At 39.9% G+C, this 24,979-nt stretch overlaps 2 protein-coding genes across 2 annotated transcripts; one reads left to right on the forward strand and one right to left on the reverse strand.

Moving 5' to 3' along the window:
• Nucleotides 1-789: 789 nt before the first annotated feature.
• GPN1 (GPN-loop GTPase 1) lies at nucleotides 790-18,864 on the reverse strand. The gene is made up of 14 exons (XM_006197227.3): nucleotides 18,641-18,864; nucleotides 17,857-17,950; nucleotides 16,625-16,664; nucleotides 15,806-15,872; nucleotides 15,060-15,097; nucleotides 12,016-12,094; nucleotides 11,715-11,809; nucleotides 10,705-10,750; nucleotides 9,889-10,035; nucleotides 9,077-9,159; nucleotides 7,805-7,844; nucleotides 7,060-7,150; nucleotides 4,235-4,342; nucleotides 790-2,425 (listed from the first exon to the last, which is right to left on the reverse strand). Exons 1-14 carry the CDS (start codon nucleotides 18,749-18,751, stop codon nucleotides 2,340-2,342), a joined length of 1,125 nt encoding a protein of 374 aa, XP_006197289.2. The 5' UTR covers nucleotides 18,752-18,864; the 3' UTR covers nucleotides 790-2,339.
• A 67-nt stretch (nucleotides 18,865-18,931) lies between these two features.
• CCDC121 (coiled-coil domain containing 121) lies at nucleotides 18,932-22,189 on the forward strand. The gene is made up of 2 exons (XM_006197226.4): nucleotides 18,932-19,440; nucleotides 19,889-22,189. The coding sequence occupies exons 1-2, from the start codon at nucleotides 18,932-18,934 to the stop codon at nucleotides 20,829-20,831; spliced, it is 1,452 nt and encodes a 483-aa protein (XP_006197288.3). The 3' UTR covers nucleotides 20,832-22,189.
• Nucleotides 22,190-24,979: the final 2,790 nt, after the last annotated feature.

Below are 24,979 nucleotides of genomic sequence, written 5' to 3' on the forward strand. Positions count from 1 at the left end.
CACATATTTCCTTCTTCTTTCTCTAGACTTATCCCTTGTATCCCCATCCTTTTGTCTTTGCATTATTTCCACTCACATACTTTTTTTATATTTTCACCATGCACATTTTTCAGTTGCTTTCATTTTCTCCCTTGTGAACGAGGCTAACAGGACCTGTGAACGAGGCTAACAGGACCTGTCCAAGGACGGGCTTGTGCCTATTTCATTTGTTGCATTTGCTTGGCCATCAGAGGACCTTTGCTACAATTCTGTATCTGCACATTGTGCTCTTACTGGATGAGCAGCCGCTAAAAGGATAAAAATAGGCACCTTTCTATTTTACATCTTGTCCTGAACAACTTTACTGTTGTTACTCACCTATCACAGTATCTGCCCTGCTTGGCATCTGATAGACTCAATCAGTATTTATTAAATAAATGATACAGCTACTGGAATAATTAGGAGTAATTAGCAAATGTGGGCATGATAAATACTGCTGAAGTTTGGTTTGGGGGTGCAGAATACAAGTCTTGTGAAACTTAGAACACTCCCTTAGTAGACCACACATCAAGGCCCACATTGTTGAATGCCTTAAATGTTCCAGGCATTGAAAATAAAGATAAATGCAGTAGCAACAAAATGAGGTTCTAAACTGTTACCAGATCATTTATAAACTTGCTAATTGTACATCCTTAGCACCCTTACCTAAATCCTTCCTATTCCAGGCTTAGCTTCATTTTCCCTTATTTATTTATGAGAGTAGACATCAGGCAATCAGTTTCCACCATGAGACACCTAGTATTTAATCCATTCAGTTAGCAAACATTTATTGAGGACCTATTATGTACTAGGTCCTGTACAAGGAATACAAAGATGAGTAAGACTTTGTAACTGCCCTTATGGAGCTTATACAACAGGCTGGACAAGTTACTCTTTAAGGAAAAAGTATTCAAAGGCACTAAGGGGAAAAAACAGCTATGTTCAGAGTTTTGCTATGCAAATGGTTTCCTCTTAAAGAACAGGTTCAAGTTTTTAGACCAGTGGTTCCCAATACTCAAAGAATATTGAAATTAATACTTCATGGTAAAACACTTGTTTATTTTTAGAATGTTTAAATTAAAGAATAGGCACCAGATGGTCAAGGTTGGGGTACTCTGATAAAGCAGGTCATGTGAGCTTTCATACCTGAGATTCACCTGGCCTGGAATTACGTCACAGGCTATTTGAGTTAGAGAGTGGTCTCAAGTATAGCATGCATCAGAATCCCCTGGAGGCCTTATTATACCAGACTACTGGACTCCACCCCCACAGTTTGTGACTCAGGTCTAGAGTATCCCATTTCTAGTAATTTCCCAGGTGATGCTGATGCTTCTGGTCCAGAGACCACATTTTGAGGAACACTAAATTGGAATAAAGATTAGGCAGGGATAAAATTCCTTAAGAGAAATGTATTATGTTTTAAGATACTGAGAACATGGAGGCAGAGCAAACACTTACCATGGCTGTTAGGTATGGAATGTGCACCTGACCAAATCATGGGCTTTGAATAAATCACTAAGGATACTCTGCATTAAGTTCAAAGAACAATACAAACAGGGCCTGGCTTTGTACCTGGTTACTAGGTGTGTGTACACAAAACTTCAGTAAACATCTTTATAGAGGCTTTAAACCTCTCTTTTGAACAGAAGTGATTATTTGTGATAATTTTCTTATTTGAAATTATGACAGACAGGCTTACAACAAAGTTAAAATTAAAAACTCTTTATCCAAGTCACCATCAAAAGTAAAATTCTTATTCATTAATTATGTACTTTCCTCAATGAACCTGGTGTTCTATAATGAGCTACCCAGTGTGAGGTACATTTCATACCAATGTTGATTGGTTGCCAAGGAGACTCCACTGCTGCTCTGGACAAGCTCCTGTTTCCATCTCCCTTTCTGCTAAAAGGACAGGAACTCATGGTGTAGGTTCAAGGGCAAGATGCTGAGGAAGTGGAAGCTACAGATCTAGCCTAATAGAAGAGATCTGAAGTGAACTAAGTTCTCTGTCTGCTCCACTATCAGCAGCAAAAGTATGTGAGCTCAAATGAAAAAACTTGGCAGTTTTAGGTTTGAAGGGACATCCTCATCCAAAAACAGAATATCCTTCCTTGCATAAATCCAAGGGAAAGGCCAAGGGGAATCAGCATCTACCCATGAGGTCCAAAGGTATCCTATCCCTGGCTTCATCTGAGACAGGAGATTTTACTAATAAGAGAAACTACTACTCTGAACAAAATTGTCCATTACAGTAGCCCCCAATCAGAAATAAGGACAGTTCCTTCACACAGAGTTCCAAAATTTTGGACTTCAGCTAGAAACTATTTGTTGTTTCTCTTCCAGTACTGTGCCATTGATTCTTGCATAAAGTTCTGGAATGCTGGCTCTTCACGGCTTTCCTCTGTAACTATAAGGAAAAAAGGTCAATTCTTTTTAAACTCTCCCTATTAGGCAGATTAGAGCAGCTATCACCCAATCATCAGAAATAGTACAGTTGAACAACTCAGGTTTGAACTACATGGGTCCACTTATAGACAGATTTTTTTCAACAGTAAATATTAATAGTAAATACAGTACGACACGATCCGCAGTTGGTGGACTCCACAGTGCGGAACCACAGAGGGCCAACTATAAGTCCGTTTACAGAGATTTTCAACTGTGAAGAGGGTGGGCAGCCCTAAACCCTGGGCTGCTCAAGGGTCAACTGTACTCTAAGACACTACATGTTCACTTCTCCCAATAAGGAAATATCTTCCAGAAGCATGCTCTATTTATCATGTTGCCCAAAATGTACAATTTCTTTGACCTTTAAGTGGGGAGAATACCTCCTTTGTTAAGTAACTAAAATGAGATCCCACTCCTACATATTTTTAACCAAGAGAAATGAAAACCTATTCCACGCAAAGGCCTATGAAATGTTTATAGCAGCTTTATTTACAATAGCTAAAACTTGGAAACAACCCAAATGTCAATCAGTTGGTGAATGGATAAACAAAGGTATTCCATAATAGAATATTACTCAGCAATAAAAAAAACATGTTACTGATACATGCAATAACATGGATGGATCACAGGAACATTACACTGAGTGAAAAAAGCCAAATACAAGTTAAATACTGTGATTCCAATTAAATTATAGGAACAAAAATCAGATTAGTGGTTGTTAGGAATTACTGTGGGGGAAGGGACTGAATAAAAACAGGCATGAACTAAGTTTTAGGGTAATAGAAGTGTTCTGTTTCTTGATTATGATGGAGATTAAAGACCATATAGCTATATTAAAATTAATCAAACTATACACTTTAAAAGGGTAGGAGTTATTGTTTGTAAATTATACCTCAATAAATCTCTTTTTTTTCTTTTTTTTGGGGGGAGGGGCAGGGGGGTTATTAGGTTTATTTATTTGATGGAGGTACTGAGGATTGAACCAAGGACCTTGTGCATACTAGGTATGTACTCTGCCACTAAGCCACACCCTCCCCCCACTCAATAAATCTTATTCAATGAGACAATTTACATCTTAGCACCCAGCACCCTAGAAGGGAGTTTTGCTTTTGGGCATAGCTAGGACCTAAAAGGGTTGTTTCAAGAAATAGATTCTGTCTACAGTCCATGAAACTATGCCATGTGGAAGCCTTTTGGGTTTCCAGAGCCATTTTATCCACAACGTCACAGTCCTTTCTAACTGGTTTAGATCTGCTGAGGCCTTTTTATGTATTCTTAAAGCAATGATTACAATAAACAATCCTAGATTCCTCAGATTGAGTTAGCACCTAAAGATGGGAAGACACAGGACTCACAAAAGGCTTGTAATCAAACTCAGTATTAACCATTCAGCAGGAAGGCCAGGAACTCTTTCCTGGTGCTGCATCCTTTATCATTTCCTCTCTCCCCTATTATTGGCTGCATGCTTAAGGTCTTCTCTCAACAGCAGGAAGCTCCTGAGCAAACAATGAGAGGATAAGCAGCTGTTCTGTTTTCTGTTTTTTTTATGATTCTTTTTAAATAATTTTTTTTAAACTTTAGGTTTATTGGGTTTTTGGTTGTTGTTGTTTGAGGGGTAGGTAATTAGGTTTATTTACATATTTTTTGTTTTTACTGGAGGTACTGGGGATTGAACCCAGGACCTCATGCATGCTAAGCAGGCATTCTATCAATTGAGCTATACTCTCCCCACAGCTGTTCTGTTTTCATGGCCACCTCAGCCCCTTCTCACCTCTGTGGTCAATATCATCAGTATCACTGTCTGCTTCCTCATCCTCTTCATCCAAGGTTCCCCGAGTCAGGATCAAGTCAGAAGGGTCCAGCACAGGAGATGAACTGCCTACAGTGAAAACACGTATCAGCAGCATGTCATGAACACAGACCTCCTCAAAAGAGTGATTTTGAATCAATAAATAACTATGATTAAAAAATGGCAGGATGAAAGTGGTCATGATATAATGCAGGATCTTATCTTGTCTAAATGTACTGTTAATACCACTTAACATTTCTACACTAGTTTATTTTACACAGTGCCTTCGTAATGCAAAAAGCCCAAGAGGTCTCATTTTTAAGCTAAGGAAAATAATTCTCAAGTAGCATGTCTGAGTAGTAATGTCATTGGTTTTACTAGCTCACAGCTTGGAAGAGGCTATGGTTTTTCCTATGATGGCTAAAGACATTTGAGCAGATCCAGTGTGCCGATGAGTCAAGGGTAAAAGTGTTGAGTGTTAAGGAAGCTTCTTGGTGGAAACTGAAGTTCAGAGAGGGTCTGAAGAGAAAACAGGGTGAAATGATAGACAGTAAAGGAGCCAGGGTATTATTCAAGAAAAAGAGGAATCAACGAAAAATGGAATATACTAATAGAGTCGAGTTCCCCATCCAGGGAAAAGGAATAAGTGCTGAACTCCAATTATGAGGAGGAAGTCTAATCAAGTAATTCTGAGGCTAGGGATTCAGCCTGCGGGGATTGGTCTCTATGAGAACCTAAAACCAAATCATGGAAGGTCATGACCACTCAACTCCCTCTTCAGGAGCCTAAAAGGTTAAGAGAGCTCAGCTGGGAAACAAGGGTGGCCAACAGCAGCAACATCAAGAGGCACAAATCTCAAGGGGCCAGTGGTCTTGAAAAAGGATGATGCAGTCATGTGCTCACAGTCAATGCTTCATTCTCTGCCCAAATAAGAATTATACAGCTGGACTTGTGATTTTCCACAAAAGATTTACGGAAACTCCCCTAACCTTTACCAGGTTATCTGAGTACAGTGGACCCTTTGCAGCAGATTTAACATTTGCCATTTCATGTAGTCATGAATGATTCCAAAGGACCACAGTACACAGAAATTTATGTTGCTGAGGAGGAAAACAAGGATGGCACAGGCAACCCACTCAACCAGTAAACCCAGCCAGGTTCCAGCACCTCCTCCTCCAAGCAGCTTTGCTATTCTCTACTAGGCATATAGCAACAGCGGTCATGAATAGAACTTCACTTCTTTAAAAGCCAGTCAACCAATGATGGGCTGAGGGCAGGAGGGCATGTATATACTTAAATTTGAGCACCAACCTAGGAACCCCTAGAGAATCAATGACAAAACTAACTCAAATAGTTAAAAAAAAAAAAAAAGTAAAGTAGCAGAATAGAAAGACTAATATACAGAAATGAAAAGTCTTCACATACACAAACATAACCAGTTAGAAGAAAAATCCCATTTTCAACACTTATAACAAAGAAGACAAAATCACTGGAATAAATTTAACACATTTAACTCAAACCTACATGAGGAAAACACTCCTGAAAGACACAAAAGTAGACTTGGTAAGTACAGACACATTCCTTGTCCTTAAACAGGAAGAGTCAATACCACAGAGATGTCAGATAATTAATTAATTAATTAATATAACACAATCCCAATAAAAATACCAAAGAGCTACATAAGTTGATACTAAAGGTGCAAGAATAGTCAAGGAAACACTAAAAATGGTAACTTTGAGGGGCACTACCCCTAGCAGATATTAAAACATACTATAAAGCCTCTGTATAATTAAGGCAGCACAGTACAGGCACACAGTCTAGAAGAATAAAATGACATAATTCAGAAATATACCCAAGTACATATGAAACTTTGGTATATGATACAGGTAGCATCTCATCAATGGGACAGAGGTAGGCTTTTCAATAAATTGTGTGGGTACAACTATTTATGAAAAAGGTAACTTAGACCTATACCTCACACCATACCCAGGAATAAACTCTAAATGGATCAGGAAGGAATCCAGATGTAGAAAATAAAACCATTTAAGTACTACAATAAAACATGAGTGAATGCCTCTTTATTTTACACAGGTGTAGGTAAAAGAGTCCCAAGTCTGACTCAAAACCAGGTACAATAAAAGACAAATCTGACTACATTAAAACAAAACAGAATAAAAACTTCTGCATGGCAAAGGAACGCCATGAACAAAGTCAAAGGGCAATGGACAAACAAGGAGAAAATACCTGCAACACGTGTCACAGAAAGATGGAGACTATCCCTGCCTAGATTAATGGATAGTAAAACTAGCAGGTGAACATTTGAAAATGAAAAAGACATTTATCTAATCAAAGCATCACCCCACAAAAAAATTACTATGAAGGTAAAAAAAACCTGGCAGACACCAATTTAAGTCATCAAGGATAAATCAGGATCGTGAGCCTCATATGATACATGGAAAAAACACAATTTCACATCTGTTAAGTTCTGCTAAAAATGAGCCACCTGAACTGAATCATGAGGAAATATCAAACTCAAATTGAGGAACATTCTATAAAAGGTATATAAGTCCTGCACACTTCAAAAATATCAATGTCACAAAATACAAAGGATCCATTCACAATTGAAGGAGACTCAAGAGACAACTCAGTGCAGATCTAGGATTTACCTAGATCAATCAATATAGACAGATATAAAATACTACATTTACTTTATCCTATTCTCTTCCTCTTAAATATAAATAGCCACCTACTAGGTGGAAGTAAGTGCACCCCTCTTTGGTTCCTAACACCAAGAGACCCTGCAGTACCTGCAGCAGTCCCTGTGTCCAAGGCTACAGAGCCCATATCTTTCCGAAGGCGTTCCAGCTGTTCTTCCTGCTGCTGGCTCTGTGCACAGGCCTATATGCATAGAGAAAAATGTCATCATGTTAAAAAAGGAGGCCCAAGGTAGATGTTAAACTTCTAACTGGAGATGATAAATTATACACATACTAGAGGCTACTTAAACATTGTGGCAGATAAGGGATGGCTGATATGGGGACAGAAACACTGAGCAGTGTGGGCGCAGACAGCAAAAGTTCACTCGGGAGAGCTCTGCAGATGGCATTAGAGGGCCAGAAATTAGACACAAGAACAACAAAAGAACCCTCAAGTAGACATAGCAGGAAGGCTCAGTGATAAGGGGCCCAATGTAGCCAAAGGGGGCAGGACACCTGATCATCTGGGATAGGAGTTGTGAACTGCCTCTCTATTCTTTAACAAAACTCTACGACTAGCCTTTAAATGGACTTCGGAGTAGGGGTGAAGGCGTGGCACAAGAAGGACTCAATATATGTAGCAGGAAAAATCTGATTTTTATTTCTTCAAATATAGAGAAGAAAACTAAGGGGACTTTCTTCATCCAAATAGCATACATACATATGTACAGATTTAAATTAACAAGTACCTAAAAGATACAGTGAGAGCCAAAAGAACTGATGGCAAAAGTATTAGTATATAGTTTGAGGTTGTTTTTTTAGTGGCCCTAAAATATACAAACAGCTCCTCTCTTACCAGTGATTTCTTCAGACGTTCATATTCAGGACGATACTCTCTGGAAAGAGAAACAATTTCTAAATCTTTGATTAATAATCTATCCTGCACCCTCCCGGGTACTTTGATAATAGCAAATGATCTTATGTCACCAAACATCAGATGTAACAAATCTTAGTCACTGAGATTCTGTCCCTAAGGAATTAAAAGCCAAGGTGCCTGCCCACTACCCTGAAACCAGCAAAGAGACAAAAGACTGACTGCTGAGCTGGAAAGATCAACTCTGGAGAGACCATGACTGATGAATTCATCATTCATTTGGATAAACATGAGTAAAAGACGTTTCAATGATGAGTAAAAGAAGCTAGGCCTGTTGGGCTCAGGAAGCCCAATATAGAATTATGTCCTTTATCTGGGCAATAATGAAAGGATACAAAATAGTCTATCCTGAGGCTTTGATAACACACATTAAAAAACAAAACAAAACAACAAAAAAAAACCTCATCTGATGAATAAAATCAAAATGTGTCTGAAATGCACAATGGGCTATTTAGGATCTTGCTAGAAAGCAGCTAATTGTCAGGCTTCATATAGTGTAGAGGTGCTCTGACCCCAACTTCCTTTAATAAATGGAATGCCAGTATTAACCATGACAATAATTATAACTACCATTTATTAAGAAAAATGCTTACTCTGTGTCAGCAACTGTGCTAGGTGCTTTTTTTTTTCCTCAAATAATCCTCACATTGACCTTAGCAATAAGTGCTATTATCCCTCATTTACAAATGATGAAAACCTGCTAAGGTTACTCATTTATTAAGTGGAAGAAAAAGAAATCTAACCCACGTCTATCTGATTCCAAAGTCTATATTCTTTATCAGGGCATCAACCAATGAGGCAAAGGGGCCAAATGCAGTCCACAGCCTATTTTTATAAATAAAGTTTTATTGGACCACAGCATGCCCATTTGATTAGGAACTGCCTATAGCTGCTACTGCACAACCATGACACAGTTGAGTAGTTGTGACAGATAGTATGGCCCACAAAGCCTAAAATATTTACTATCTGGTGGGTTTTTAACAAAAAATGTCTGATGACTCCTGCTTTTAGTCATTTAATACAGTGAAGGTTTTATACTCCAGTTCTTTTTAAAAAGTTAACAGGGACTTGTTAACTGTAAGTGTGGTCAGATTCAGTACATCGCATAAAAAATGTTTTGCTAGCAAAACTGCTATCATACCAGAATTGTGGGTAACTAAGAATGTCATCAATAGAATGTTCCTTTATCCTCACCTTTCATATTCTTCTGCAGCACTGGCAACTTGCACAAAGAGTTCATCTAAGCCTGTACCCAGAACAGCAGACACACCCACCACCTGCCAAAAGCATCATTAATGCCACTAAGGAAACAACAATATATTTTTAAATGATTTACATTATTTGGCTCAAATTTAATAAAATCTTCATAAAAGAGGTTTAGATACTTTAAGAAGTCTCTGGCAAAGAATGAAGCTAAAGCAAGACATGCTATGGAAGTCTATGGAAAGATAAGACAAGTCTATGGAAAATAGAGAACTGAAAAAGATAATTAGGACCAAACAAGTATCAGTTCTTTTCATCTATTCCCTGTCAAATCAAACCACAGTCTCTTCTCTATAAAAATTAGTACCTCAATGTCTTTGCTTGGGCAATTAACATACTCCCTGCCATGCACAGCCACTTTTGCTTACACAAATCTTACCCTTCCTTCAAAGCATACCTCTAAATGCTACATCCTCCACAATTCTCATTTCAAAAATGATCTACCTCCTCAGTACCATCAGGTCCAACTTCCAATCTTTCTTAAGATACCACAATATAAGTTACCACAATATATCATGTTTCAACTCTGTGTTAGCTTTCTCTCCTAATTAGACCATAAACTCTCTGAGGCAGGATCCCTATCTTACTTATTTTTTAAACCTCCAGTTTTTAATAAGCAATGCCTTAAAAAATTACTTCCCAGAAGGTAATGGACTTCCTTACTAAAATGTGTTCAAAGTCAGCCCTGTGGATTAAGAGTTTATCTGGGTAGACCATCAGCATGGGCAGGGGAGAAAGTTTACCCTGAGTGAGCTGTAAAACTCATCTAACACCAGGCTCATCGAGCGAGTCAGGTTACTGACATATGTAGTTTCTTGATTCAAGGCATCTTGGAAAGCCTCAAAATCCTGCATCCATTCCACTGCAAAGCTGTGATCAATGATGTCAGTCTGTACCAGAAAGAAGTCAACTATTAGCAATCAGAGATTAGGTCAGACATCAACCAATAGCAAAAAAAAATTTTTTTAATTAAGTGGTGACAGCAAAAAGCAATCATTCATATATTTTCTTTCTCTGCTTCCCCCATTTCTTCCTCCACTGCAACAAGCCACAAAGAGCCAAGACTGCTGTGCGGTATAAATAATTAAATGAAGATATGTATATTCCAGGTTAAAATAGACCCTTCGTTATCCACTGCCAAGTGACTATGGCACCGTGGAGGCCAGCACATTCCAGGCTCTAAAGTCAAGTACATAGTCTCTTGCATCCCAGCCGACAACCAACAACAGAGTTTTGTTTTTGTTTGTTTTAATTGCCACTTCCAATAGACTAGCAGTCTCTCCCCCATTTACACAGTTCCGATTCTGAGGGATAACTCACACACTGTGATGGAGGGGCTACTCTATCTAGCCTAAAATAACTTTGGAAAAGAATCAGTGAAAAATATTCATTCAATCTGATTGAATCCATTTCCCAGAAGTGCTCATGACTTTGCTTCAGGCTAGTTTGAATCTGCTCTCCAGCATCTGAAATAATCCTTCTCACTTACCCAAATTTCTGATAATACAAGGTTCTGATGAAAAAGAAATATTCACTCACAACAAGAAGAATCCACTTACTTTATTCATGACCACAATAAAAGGCAGCTTGGTTTTGTACAAGATGCTGAAAATCAAACATCAAGGCATTATTAGTAGAAGCACTTAAACTCTTGCTTGACTGTTATCAGTCTGATGGATCTGAGTAATAAAAGGGGGGATGAGTTCAGACTCTAAATACAAGTATACGTTCTTACACAGCACTCACACATTCTTCCCTCCCAAGCAGGAAACCATCACCAACATCCAGCAAGCAATATACATAGACTCCCTCTCTCTTTCTTGGAGTAGTAATGCTTTGGTATTGATCCTGGTTTTGTGTGTGTGGGCTTGTTTTTACCAAATAATTGTCTTTCAAACAATTAACATGACAATAAAATTATGCTAGCAAACATCAGATTTCTATTTGGACTAGGACTTCTTGTATCTAACAGGAAGGGACATCCCTAGTCATATTAGAAGAGACAAATTGGAGTGATTGCTTTTGCATACCCCCAAAATAACATTCAGCGTTAGTAATGGTCTGCCCTGCTCCTAGGTCTAATGCACTCACATAGCCTAGTCACGCAGGTCCTTCCTCTCCTAACGGCACCACACTTGGGGAAACATGTGCATTTAGGATTACAGACAAGTCTTTTTATTCCAGTCTCTCCTCATGTTATAATTTCACTCTGCCTATCACAACACAGGGGAAAAAAGCATTTAGACCAGGAGGCTCTATTCTATTTAGAACTGGATTTCATTCAACTGGGGGCAACTACCAGAAGGTTCATATTCATTTATCACCTGTTCTGTAACAGCAAGGAAGGAAGAGGAGAAGGCGCTGTTAGAGAATGCCAACGGCATCTGTGCTTCTTTTCCCTTCTCAACCCAGAGTCCCTCCCCCGACCGGAGCTGTAAAGTGAGTGGCAAATGTGAATGAGCACAAATCTAGGCATAAGCACTCAGGACTCAAAAATGAAGGAAAAGAAGAAGTGAAGACTGAAGCATGATACTTTGATGTAATACTATGCTCAACAATAATGAATTACCTGCAGGCATAGAGCATATTGGACATGAAGGTCACTGGGTTGGTACTTCGAGATGTGTCCATTACATAAATGACAATCGTTGGGAATGAGGATGCCTAAAGCCACAAAATAATCAAAGCGTTAGTCAGAGAGTCCTTGACCTGTCCACAAACTCTTTTCCACCTCCATCGCAAGGACAGTGTACCACTTTAGGCAGGTGTACAGAGCTCTGTGACTCTAGCCCACTTAAGACCCCAGGCCATAAGACGCTTTTACTGTCTGGCTCTCTACTTACCCTCAGTAACAAGTCTAGAATACTCACCAGGGCCTCGGTGATGATTGTCCCAGAAGCTGACCAAGTAAATACTTCAATCTGTCCAGGTGTGTCAATCAAGACATACCTATGTCAAAAAGGACCATCCATTAAAGAAGTTTTTACTTATGCATTCTGAAAGACATTTCATCCCACAAAACATTAACATCCGGTTATTCAAGAATGAAATAAACTCTTCACAATGCCAAGTCCCACTGCTTCCCATTGTCCTTAAAGTCCCTACCACATTCCCCAGGCTCTGTTCAATGTCCAATATTCAGGCTAACTGGTAGGAGCAGCAATATATCACTGCTGCAAATGATCACAAGGGAAACTGATAGTTTTAGAAACATACTGCATTAAAAATGAGATATAAGCAAAAACAGACTGCAAATCTCTTGGGAAATCATCCGGTACTTAGGTGTGGGGGTGGAAGAAAATGGAGGGGAGAGAGGACAAGAAGAATAGGGAAGTGACAACTAAAGAAGGGGGATGAAATGTTCTAAAATTGATTGTGGTGATGGTTGCACAATTCTGTAATTAAACTAAAAGATACAGAATTGTACAACTTACATGGGTAAATTGTATGGTATATGAACTATATCTCAATAAAGCTGTTTTTAAAAAGAGCAAAGATCTACACATATATGGACAATAAATTGACAACAAAGGAGCCAAGAACATACAATGGAGAAAGGAAAGTCTCTTTAAGAAATGGTATAGGGAAAAATACACAGCCACACGCAAGAGAATGAAACTAAATCACTATCTTACTCCATACACAAAAATGAACTCAAAATGGACGAAAGACTTGAATGTAACACCTAAAAACATTAAATTACTCAAAGAGAACTTAGGTGGTAACCTCACTGACATCTGTTTTAGTGTTTCTGTGGATCTGACTCCAAAGGCAAGGAAATCAAAAGCAAAAATAAACAAATGGGACTACATCAAATGAGAGGGCTCCTGCACAGCAAAGGAAACCATCATCAAAACTAAAATGCAGCCTACTGAACAGCAGAAAATATTTGCACATAACATCTCCAGTTAGGGATTAGTATCCAAAATACATAAAGAACACATATAACACACTAACAAACAACCTGATTCAAGAATGAGCAGAGGATCTGAATACATAGACATTTCTCCACAGAAGACATACAGATGGCCAATAGGCACATGAAAAGATGTTCAACATCACTAATTATTAGGGAAATGCAAATCAAAACCACAATGGAATATCACCTCACATCTGTTAGAATGGCTCTTATGAAATAGATAACAAATAACAAGTGCTCGAGAGGATGTAGAGAAAAGGGAACTCTCATACACTGTTGGAATAAAAACTGGTGCGATAACTATGAAAAACAGAAGGGAGATTCCTCAAAAAATGAAGAGAGTTTCCACACAATCCAGTGATTCCACTTCTGGGTGTTTAACCAAAGAATATAAAAATACTAAGTAGAAAAAATATATGCACCCCTATGTTCACTGCAGCATTATGTACAATTGCCAAGATAAGGAAGCAATCTAAATGTCCACCAATGGATGAATGAATTAAGAAGATGTGTGTGTATGTGTGTGTGTATACATATATATAATGAAATACTACTCAGCCACAAAAAAGAATGAAATCTTGCCAACTGTGACAGCATGGATGAACCATGAGGCTTTTATACTAAGTGAAATAAGTCAGAAGGTAAAAGACAACTATCATATGATTTCACTCATATGTAGAATAATCTGGGGAAAAAAAAAAAACCCAAGCCCACAGATACAGAGAACAAATTGATGTTACCAGAGGAAAAAGGGGTTGGGGGCAGGCAAAATGGGTGAAGGGGGTCAACTGTATGGTGACAGATGGTAATCGGACTTCTGGGGGTGATCGCTTTGCAGTGTACACAGATGCCAAATTATAATGTTCTATACCTGAAACTTTTTTTAAAAAGTTAAAAATCTGAATGGACATTTCTCCAAATATATACCAGTTGCCAAAAAGTACACTAAAAGATGTTCAACATCATTAATTGTTTTGGAAATATATATCAAAATCATAATGCATTACCACTTCATACCCACTAAAATGGCTATAGTCAAACACAAAAAAACAATAACAAGTACTGACAAGGGTGTACAGAAATTGGAATCCTCAATATATTGCTGTGGGAATGTAAAATGAAGCATGCAGCCACCAGGAGCCTGGAGAAAGGGTAAATAGAGCAACTGCTAAAGAGTATGGGGTTTCTTTTGGAGACGATCACTGCACAACTTTGTGAATACACTAAATTGCATACTTTAAAAGAATGCACTTTATTCTGTGAATTCATACTGCAATAAAGCTATTATTTTTAAAAACTACTCCAGTATGATCCTATTTTTGTAGAAGCACCTTATTCATCCATTCTTCTATTTATGTACATAAGAATAGAAACAAGTGGAACGATAGTCACTGGGAGTAATAATGATAATGATAATTATTTCTAGTGACAAGGGTGATAGTTTCACCTTTTAAATACTATATATGAATTATTTATAGTAATAAGCCTATATCCTTTTTACAAAGATAATAAATTATCTTCCTGTCTTTTAAAAAAGCAAACTTATTAAAAATTTAAAAACAGTTAATTGTGGTTAATGATAATAAGGATTAATGTTATTTTATATTTTGATACTTCCTAAATTAAAAAATATTCTCTTTGGATCATGTAAATTATAGTTATTTAAACAAGGATTAAAAAGGGATTTCAGAGACTTAAATGCCAACCAGCAAGAGAAGACAGGTGGGCAAATGAATGTGGACTCAAAATTCTCAAAATACCTCCAAAGAAGCCAGGGGCATGTATGAAATTGATTGGGGGTGGGATACTATTAAATTGAGCTCTACACTGTAAAACATCTTAATGATTGTTTTCTTGCCCACAATTTTTCATTTATTATGGATTCATCTCAAACTACACCTTTTCAGAACTTGACAATATCCCCAAATCCTTCAAAAAGCCTAGAAATGTGTTAACTACAGAGTAATAAATAGGTATTAGACTGAAATCACTTACTTAGACATGTTCTGGGCCTTCTCAATAAATTTCATTACCTAAAAGAAAAAGATGCTAATTACAACAGGATTCAAATTCAACACAAAAATCTCAGGACCCTCTCCAAAGTGGCTCACCTCACAGGAACCATCAACAATTGAGTCTCCATGTTCTCATCTGAGGACCCCAGCTAATATGCTCAGAAAACCAAAGAAACACGGCCACACCACATCACACCCCGGAGCACAGGGCAAGTACCAGAGCAACTGATGACTTGATTTGCTACTGTCAAGTCATATCTCTTAGGGCAACAGCCTGTTTCATTGAGTGAAATCAGGGTAAAAAAATTACTGACTACAAATTACTCTATAGGAAGTAGAATGTGACAAAGGAAACCTAACAAATGACAGCTGTTTGTCACAAGTAAAAAGCCCCATAATCGTTCCATTCCATGCCTAATAGCCCATCCCACTCCCCATCCCTCCACTCCATCCTCAGGGTAACACTGCAAGCCTATAACGAATCAAGAAGAGAACCCAGGTCTCTTGGGTGTTTGTTTTATTGGCTGCCACAAACATTCAGTGTGAAGCATCTCACCATGTTGATCATTCTCTCATAGCCTACTTCTCTGTCTACCAAAGTGCCTCCTTATGTTCTACATTTACATCCAGGTTGACTGCCCTTCTTTCCCAATGTGATCAAGCTAAGGCATTTAAGAGTCACAAGTTTTGACACAGCCAATTATATGAAAGTAAAGACAGACATACCTGATCAAATCTGGTAGCAAAGAGATTGAGTGAGGTTACTATGCCACCATTGGGCCCAAGTCCATACCTAGACACTAAGTTAAGGATTTGAACTGCTTTTAGATCAAGTTAGATGATAAAGTTTATACCTAGACAATCCCTCACAAAAACAGCATGATAACATTAGTGTTCCATTGACTAGTATGTACCACACAATCTTAACCTGAGGGAAACATTCATTATTGATGTCTTCCTCACTTATTTATCAGTTTAGAGATGGCCAAGCAAAATGGGACCAAAATGGAATGAACAGATGTATCAGGCAGTGACAGCCTGATGACACTACCATGAAGATCATCTATATATCACTCCTTGCTCTGATCCTCATTCATCAAGTCACCTGCAGAATTAGTCTTCCCACCTAGACTTACCTACATGGAAAGTACACATTTCACACAGCAATATACTAAGACTTGTTTCTACTAGTTTCTGAGTTTTCCAGTCTAAAGAGATGGTAACCAATAGATATATCAACCAACGTAATACTACCACGGGGGACGGAGGGACATCAACAGTTAGCCTCTCATTCTCTGTGCTACTTACCACAGCCCGCCGTGTGGGATGATGGCACAAAACAGAACAAAGCTGAAACAGGATTTCTAATCACCCACAATTCCTCTCCCCACATTCATCTTCCCTGCCGTTTATAAAATTACTTGAAAGCAATCAGATACTTTTGCTAGTATATTTCCCAAGGAAATACGATTTCAAAGCCACATAACATACAGCAATAACCACACAGGGAAGAGCAAACAACAAAGTAGATGTGGAAAAGGATACTGTTTCATGACTTCTTTATACTTCACAGTGTCACGAATATCTGGGGAGAAAAAGGAATGAACTGGAATTTAACACATAAGAAACAATATAGTTTGAGATTCTCCACCTATAATATCTAAGCAAAGAGGCCTCTCAAGTCATCTCTGCTTCTTCTGAGGAAGCATATCAGTTCCTCTCAGCATCTCAGTTACTTTTCAAATCTGTTTTCTAAGTTTTCAAGCTAACATCATTGAATTGTGACAGCAAAAGAAGTAAGATCAGAAGACTAGGAGTACAAAAGGTGCCCTCTAAGTACCTTCCCTTACAACAAGAAACTGAAACTAGCTTCTGAGGCTTCTTTCGTCGTCATTCTCTTCTAGTAATTTCTCCAGCTTCACACTGGTTTTCTTCCTTATGGTCAAGGATAACTGCCAGGTAACTCAAGAAGAATGTTAGGCTAGGGGCTAACAAGCTACAGAAAGGATGGTCTGAGACAAGGAGAAAAGTTTTAAACAATTGAAATACCTTCTCAGTGACCATATGCATAGAAAAAGAGAGTTAAATCAAGGAAAAAGTTCTATTTCTTACTCCGTGCTTACTGGTAACAAAGGTAATGCAGACAAGATTTTTACAAACGCATTAGTTTGTGGGGGTAGATGGGGGAAGAGAAGTAGATACTAGAAATTAAGAGGTACAAATTTTCAGTTACAAAATAAATGGGTCATAGGGATGAAATGTACAGGGATGATAACTGGGAGGGAACCACTCACCACAAGAATGCACACAGGCAAAGACACAAATTTTCCCAAGTAACTTTGCAAAATTCCTACAGATCAGTAAGCAAACTACTGCACAAGACCCTAATGCTCTAAACTTGAAAAGAAGAAACTACACAAATAAGGATTTTGTATCAGAGCCTGCTGAAGGGTTTATGGCTTAGAAGCCAAAGGACTGACTTTCTGTCACTTCATTTTCATAAGTAACTATGTAGCTGACACCCTAGGTCAAAAAGAGGTAGAGAGAAAGGTAAGTGGTAAGGGAAAAGAAAACAAATTTAGGAAAGGAGAAGAAGTAAACAAAGAGAAAATGGGAATCTGAGAGAAGCCTGTTTCAGGATGCTAGCAAACTCAAGGGAAATGAAATTAGAAAGTTTAGAAAACATTAAAAATGAAAGCTTTGAAGACTGGTAGAATAGGCTGACAGCTTTCCATTCTCCGAGAAACTTCACATAAGTTCTGGTACACTTCACTCACCAATATTGGCAGGAAAGGGAACTTCATGCACAGCTGGGTCCAGGTTGATCACATATGGTGGAGAGCCTTGACTATGCAGATGTCCCGTGAGCCTCTGTGAGGTATGGGGAGAGGGATGGACTGAGACCAAGAGGCATGATAGGGAATAAGAGAGAACTTCCACCCCTTTATCCAACTTACCAGAAGAATTTTGCACTTCCATTTCCCTCTACCTTAAATATTCCCCTCTGATCTCCACCTCCAACATTTACTCAGTTGAAAAGCTACCTTTCTTCACCACAGAGCCAACAATGTCCTCTCCAAAACCCCTTGACGTGGGAAGTAGGGCCGGGAGATTCCATCTCCCCCACAAAATATCAGCTCTGTTTAAGCGGGAACCTTGTCAACCTCATTTCCGCTGTATTGCCCAGTGTCTGAAACATGGTAGGTGCCCCAGAAAGAATTCTTTACGAATCCACACCAAAAGCCTGTGTGCTCGCCCTCTATTAACCGCCAGAATTACTTCTAAGCCTCTGTCTTTGAGGACTTGGCAATGACAATTTCAATACCAAGTACGGTAGTACCAATAGTCACTGAAGGTGCGCAGAAGAGAGGCTAAATGAACTCAGGTTGGGGTCTGAGAGGGCTTCATGGAGAAGAAACCGGAGTTGCTGGCAAATCCGTGAAAGCCAGACGCCGGTACCCTCCAACTTCCCAGAGACCTCCCTCACATTCTCCCTGGCCTTCCGCCCGCCCACAGACAGCTTCACTCGCGCCTGTGCTACGCCAGCGCCGTGCAGGTCACCTGTACAAAGGTAGTTTTCCCAGATCCCGCCATTCCCAACACCAACAGACACACTGGGAGCCGGGGACCCCCAGAAGCTTGCGGCTCCATGGCAGCTGCGGGCGCGGCCATCTTGCTCCTGGCTCCGCCCACTCGACCATAGAGACGCTGGAGGCTAGAGAGACTCCCGCGACGTACGCGGCTCTGAACGAGCGTAGAACCCGACTGAACCGAACCAAACCGAACCGGACCGAACCCAACACAACGGGCCAGAAAGGGCAGGGCCACGGGGCGAGGCCTGCGCCCTAGCTTATGTCCGTGACGACCCGGATGGGGGCCCAATTGGGAACAGCGTCTAGGAAGTGGAGGCACTGGCTGAGTGACTGCAGGGGGCCTCCCAATGAGCCGCTCATCGTTGTCGGTCAGGGCCTGCTGCGAAAGACTCCGGGCTGGCTGGACGAGAGGGGACCCTGGGGCCCCCAGAGTACAAACGGGAAGAGAGTGCGTTTTCCTGTCTGCCTCCAGGGAGCGGGAAACAGAGTAGCCGGAGAACCGACCCCTAGGGCTCGGCCAGCAGCCAAGGATGTTAAGCAGCTCACGGCAGGACGGCCCTCGACCTGGGCGGGGTACAACCCCTGGAGTCGCTGGGCCGCGCGGAGGCCTGTGGAGCTCAGCCGGGAGAAACTGGGAAAACGCGTCACATGGGGAAGCTATTTCTGCTTCTCGCCAGCCTTCGGCTCTAGGGCTTGCTCCCGGGCGGTCTCCCCAAAGCCATCGTACCGTGATTTGTGGGAGGAACGTTTGGCTGCCGAGCTTATCAAGTAGGTACTGAAGGGGCGCTTCCCTCCACCCAAGCGCCCTCGGCACCCAGAAAGGTGATGAAAGAGTCCAGCCATGTACTGCAACCGCCCAGGCGGCTCCAGTGGCCCTTTGGAGCGGCTGTAGTATTAGTAAGCTGTGAGATCTGGGTTTCACACCCCGGCTCTGCCACTCGCTGGCTGTGTATGTCGTGTCCAAGTCACTTCAGTACTCTGAACCTGTTTTCTCTTCACATTTGAGATACCTCGCAGGGTTGCAGTTGAAGACACATTGTAAGCTACACTCCCTCGCCTTTACCCGTAACTCTATCCTACGTGCCTTGTGTGAGGAATATCATAGGTGCTCCTAAATATCTTCGTGTATGAATTACAGTTCAAGTGTGCGTTTTAAAAATTTAAAATTTTAAAAATTTTTCGTGAAAAACTAATGGAATGGCTCTTGTTCTTTCAGGTTAGCGGAAGACTCCAGCAATCCCCTTCAACCGGATGTTAGTTTCGTATATAATTTTCTCAACCAAGAGAAGCTAACGAAGGCAGAAAAGAGGTTTAAAGGAAAGGCAATGGTGGAAATGATGAAGCTGGACAAGCAAATCAAAGAATTTCAAGTCCGGCTAGAACCCCTAGTGGAGCAAACCAGGCAGTTACTCACCGAAAAGGCACATGTTCAGGAGGAAAACCAGTTCTTTCTGGAATACATGACCAAGCACACTGAGGAGGCTAAACAGCGAGCCGAGAAGCTGTGGAACGACTGTTTACAACAAAGTAGGGAGATTGAACAAACGAGACAAAATTTAGCCTTCAAATATGCGGGAAAAAATTCAGCGCTTAAAACAGAGTTCCAACAGAAGGCAGATATCCTCTCCAGTCTGAATCAGCAATTGCACCGAATGAGGGACGCTTGCATAATAAAGGAGAAACAGGAGAAAGAAATTCAGACATTACAGGAGGAGATAAAGAAAACCCCAGCTGAGACAGCTGCAAAGAAGGAGGCCATGCTGGTCCAGTTCCTCCAGGAAAAAGCATCACTGGCGGCACAACTGAGTGAGCTAGACGCCAGGCGAGTGGGAAAGAGACCAACAAATGGGATTCAGGCCTTGGAGAAGGCAGCAAAGCAGTACACTTTGGACTTCCACAGTAGTGTCAACAGACAGAACCAGCGGTTACAGAAGGAAATTCCACAGCTAATTCAGAAATACCGGAAGTTGGAGGCTACTCAGAGCCATATAAAAAAGAAAAAGCAGCAGCTGCAGCAGGAGCAGTGGTACCTGGAGTGCTTAAGCCGCGGGAGGCAACGGCTGCAAGAAAAGCGTAATCTGTGCCCAAATGGACAGGGTACTCCAAAGACCACACTGAACCCTGCCCTAGGCACCAAATCAAGGATGCTTCCAGAGTAATTCCTAAAATAACTCTGACTAGGTCCCGACTGGAGCAAGGGTTCTTAGGTGCTACCTAACATAAACCTGGTTAGGAAGGCTTTGGGATCTCCGGTTGCTATGGTAAAATAACCATCATAATGTGTTAGTGTGAAGGATTCGGTGTGTTTATCCAGCAGTACTGCTAGATTATTTGTGGGACTGCCTTCTCTTAAAGTTAGGTTTTTCTTTAATTAGCTCTTGTTAATAAACGGGATGTTTCTCATACCTCCAGATAACCCAATACCATTTGCCAAAAATCTGCTGGTGAAACTAGTTCAAGAAAACCACCTTGAGGAAAACACTTGTGTGGTGTTTCACCTAGCTAATTTAGGCTTCTTTATAGAAAAAATCGCCCCCGAAGCATACCATTTCAGATTGATGTATATGTGTGCTCTTTGTTCCATAAACAACCAATGTCAGTGTATCCTCTTCTTTTGGCCACATTAGCATACAAAGACAAAGTGATTTTACTCTCTTTGTAAAGTCTGTGACAGTGACCGGAAAGCTCCTTCAGTAGTTCTCTCAAGATTGAAAAATACTCTAATTGCAAGTATAATAAACCCTAGGCAGAATGACCTTCTGTCTGACACTCAGTCCATAAAATTGTGAGAAGGGATGAGAATTAGAAGGGATGTACACAAGGTCAGCTCTGACTTTTGAAAATAATCTTTGTGGAGAAATACCTCTAGCCTGAATGAGGTACTGAATGACTCTACCTGTTTCAGGAAAAAGTATCAAAAGGGTTTTCAAATATTTGGAGAACGTTTTAAAGAGTCTTTTGCCATTTCTTTCCCTAACAACATCCTAAATTCCAAGATGACAAGTAAAATGACTGAAGGTTCTGCAGAGTGAGTACTTTAGTTTTAAGTCACTTACTACATTTTCTTACTACATATGCACTTACTTGTCCTTGAAATGCCTTTGTTATTCACGTCTATCCTATGTTTATGCCCCTTAAGTAGAACTAGGAATAGTATTTTAAATTAGTATAGACTTTTAAGGTAGTTATAGTCTTTGGCACTTACGACATACTGATAGGTAGACCAGGGATTTATGTGGACCCTGAAATATAACTCCGTATTTTTACATTGTCCCCAATGGGAACACAGAATCAACTTTGTTTTCAAGAGACTGTCAGTGATGAAATACTTCACAATAATTTTCCTGGATTTTCAGTTTTATATGTAAAGTGAATTCCTCTAAAATTGGATTCAGAAAAAGAATCTCCCTCAATGTGCCTTTAACTCCTAGCATTGAATTTCTGTTAAATGTGCTATTTCTTGGTTCTTAGGCAAAATTTTTGTTATTTGAAAATAAAAACCTCGGCTTATTATTTACCCAATGATCACTATTGTTTCGATGCTCTTATACTTTCTCTCTCTTCTCTTTACCAACTCTGCATGTCTTCTTCATACTAGTGTGTACATAATAAGATTGCAGAACATTAGGTGGCACACAGGTACATTAACCTGAATAGTTCAATTCAGTGGAGCTAAAAACACAGAAAGCCTGAACTTCAAAACCGTGGTATCCAAGACACATTGAAGCCCTTACTCTCTGGGGATGCAAAAAAACCCACAAAAAACAAACAAAAACCCAACCATAGGAAAATAACTAAAGATAAGGGGTTTGAAAATAGGAAGGATAAAGAATTTTATTTTGCTATTAATTCCCCATCCTGCCAGTGTTATCCTGATGATCTAATTCAGTTTCTTTTGAATTCCTCTCATCCCAGATAAATTTGATCTGGTATACTATGTCTGACTCTTGCTTTGAGTATCATTCTGAGGGTTGAAGACTAAAGGGTGAGTCGTCTGACAAAGGTCCTTGGAAATCCGTATCTGCAAGCCACCAGTAAGTTGGCCAACTAGGATCTCAGTCTACTTTTTGCTATGCAGGAAAGGAAAGAGGGTGATGTTATAGAAAGTGCATTTGGATGGAAAAAATCTCCGAGCTGAAATTTAGGTTTAAGACTTGAATGATAAAATGAAGCCTGCAGTGCAAGAACTGGGGAAGAATCATTCCAGGCAGAGGGAACAGTGAATGCAAAAGCCCTAAGATGGGAAGGAGCTTGGAAGGATCAAGGAACGGAAGAGTCAGTGTGGCTAAGTGTAGTTGGGGAATGGCCAGAGAACAAAGGTGGAGGTGAGGCAGAAGAGGCTAAAAGGTTAATGGTGGGATCACAGAGGGCCTTAAAGGATAAGATAAAGGAAATGACTTTTATTCTTGGTGCACTGAGAAATCACTAGGCTTTGAGCAGGTGAATGAAGTCTGATTTACAATATAAAAAATTCACACAGCTGTATGAGGAGTGTACCAAGCCAGAGAAAAGCAGAAGAAGGAATCCACTGAGGAAGCTATGGCGTTGAGACCAGAGGTGGTGGTGATGGTTTGGATGGGGATGGCAGACATGGATGTGAAGAGAAAATATAGAGGAGAGCCAACTGTGATGGTGGGGGTGGAAATGAAAGGGGAAAATGAAGCAGAAGTAAAATTCCTAAAGTGTTCCCTTTGATGAAGGAAATGAGCACAATGTATCTTTTCTTGTTTGTATGAACTGGTTTTTTAAATGAAGCATTTCAGACATACCAAAAAATACAGAAAACTATAACAAAATCACTATCTATCTGAAGATACAAGAACTTACCATTTGTAGTCCCTCTGAAACCCATAAGCACTATTTAAATTTGGTGTGTATCACACCTGTGCATGTTTTCATGATATTTTTCTATATTTTATTAAAATATAAATATTTTAATAACTTGCTTTTCCCGGACATTATTTTTGAGATGTATCCATGATACAAGACCTGGTTTATTTGATAGCTGTGATAGATGACTATCACAACTTACCCAGTCTCCTGATGATGGACAAACGTAGGGGATAAGGCTCACAGAGACCCAAGAATGTATCATGTTTCAAAGAACAGACATTTTTTGCTCATATAATAGTCTAAGATAGATAAATCTTCCTCATTGTCAAATAGTACTTCTTGGGGTGATTCACGGAATCAACACCTTCCATGTTACGCTCTACCATGCCCTAGAGCTGCCATATCATCTGCATCTAGATGATAAGCCAGAAGAGGAGGAAATAAAGCATTGAGGTACACTCACTCTGTTAAAAGTTCTGGCATATTATTGATACACATCTCTTCTATTCACATCCCACCAGAAAGAAGTTAGTTGGTTACCCCAGCACTATAGGGGATTGGGGTGGAGGGCTGGAAGTGCAGTCAACCATTTCTTCTGTAATACTATAACTCTGCAAGGTGAAGCAGATTTTGGTAGGCAGTCAGTAGTCTCTGGTGTAGGATGTTTCCAGTGTGTACTGGAAATTGGACTGCAGTATCATTCTTGAAGATCTCTACTGGCACACCTGGACAGGAGGAGTTTCTCTGTATAGACTCAGGCATGAAATTGCTGAGTCTCAGGGCATATTTTACTAGATCCCACCAATTCTTTTGAAATTGATTGTACTAATGTCCATTCCAAACCATGCAAGGAGTTCACATTGCTCCAAAGTCTAGCTACACTTGATACAGTCCAACTTCAGTGAATATTATTCTAATGAATGTGGTTAAAAAACTTAAAAATTCAATAGTATGATTAACATCCTCTCTAGTGAGTCCTGCTGACCCCTGGCTCAGGTAGTTAAATAAAAGGATTGCCTACCAGGGTCCTGGATGAAATTGGGCATGTTTAATTTCAAACCAATTACAGGCACATGTCTGAGTTATTGAGGGTTTGGGTCTAGACCACCTCAATAAAGGGAATTTCACAATGAACCAAGTCACATGAATTTTCTGGTTTCCTAGTGCATGTAAAAGGTATGTTTACCCTGTAGTCTAAAGTGTGTAATACCATTATGTCTAAAACAACAATATACATGCCTTGGGAGGGGAGGGTATAGCTTTAGTGCTAGAGCACATGCCTAGCATGCCTGAGGTTCTGCGTTCAATCCCCAGTACCTCCCCCCTGCAAAACAAACAAACAAAAACCAATATATATGCCTTAATTAAAACTGATACCTATAAAGGGAAGAGCAATAAAGCAAGGTATGCATGTATTAATTTGAACCAGATTTCAACAGCTGAAGAATTACTGAGACAACTACACTACTTCTTC

This window comes from Vicugna pacos, chromosome 15, assembly GCF_048564905.1.
Source record: "Vicugna pacos chromosome 15, VicPac4, whole genome shotgun sequence".
NCBI lineage: Eukaryota > Metazoa > Chordata > Mammalia > Artiodactyla > Camelidae > Vicugna > Vicugna pacos.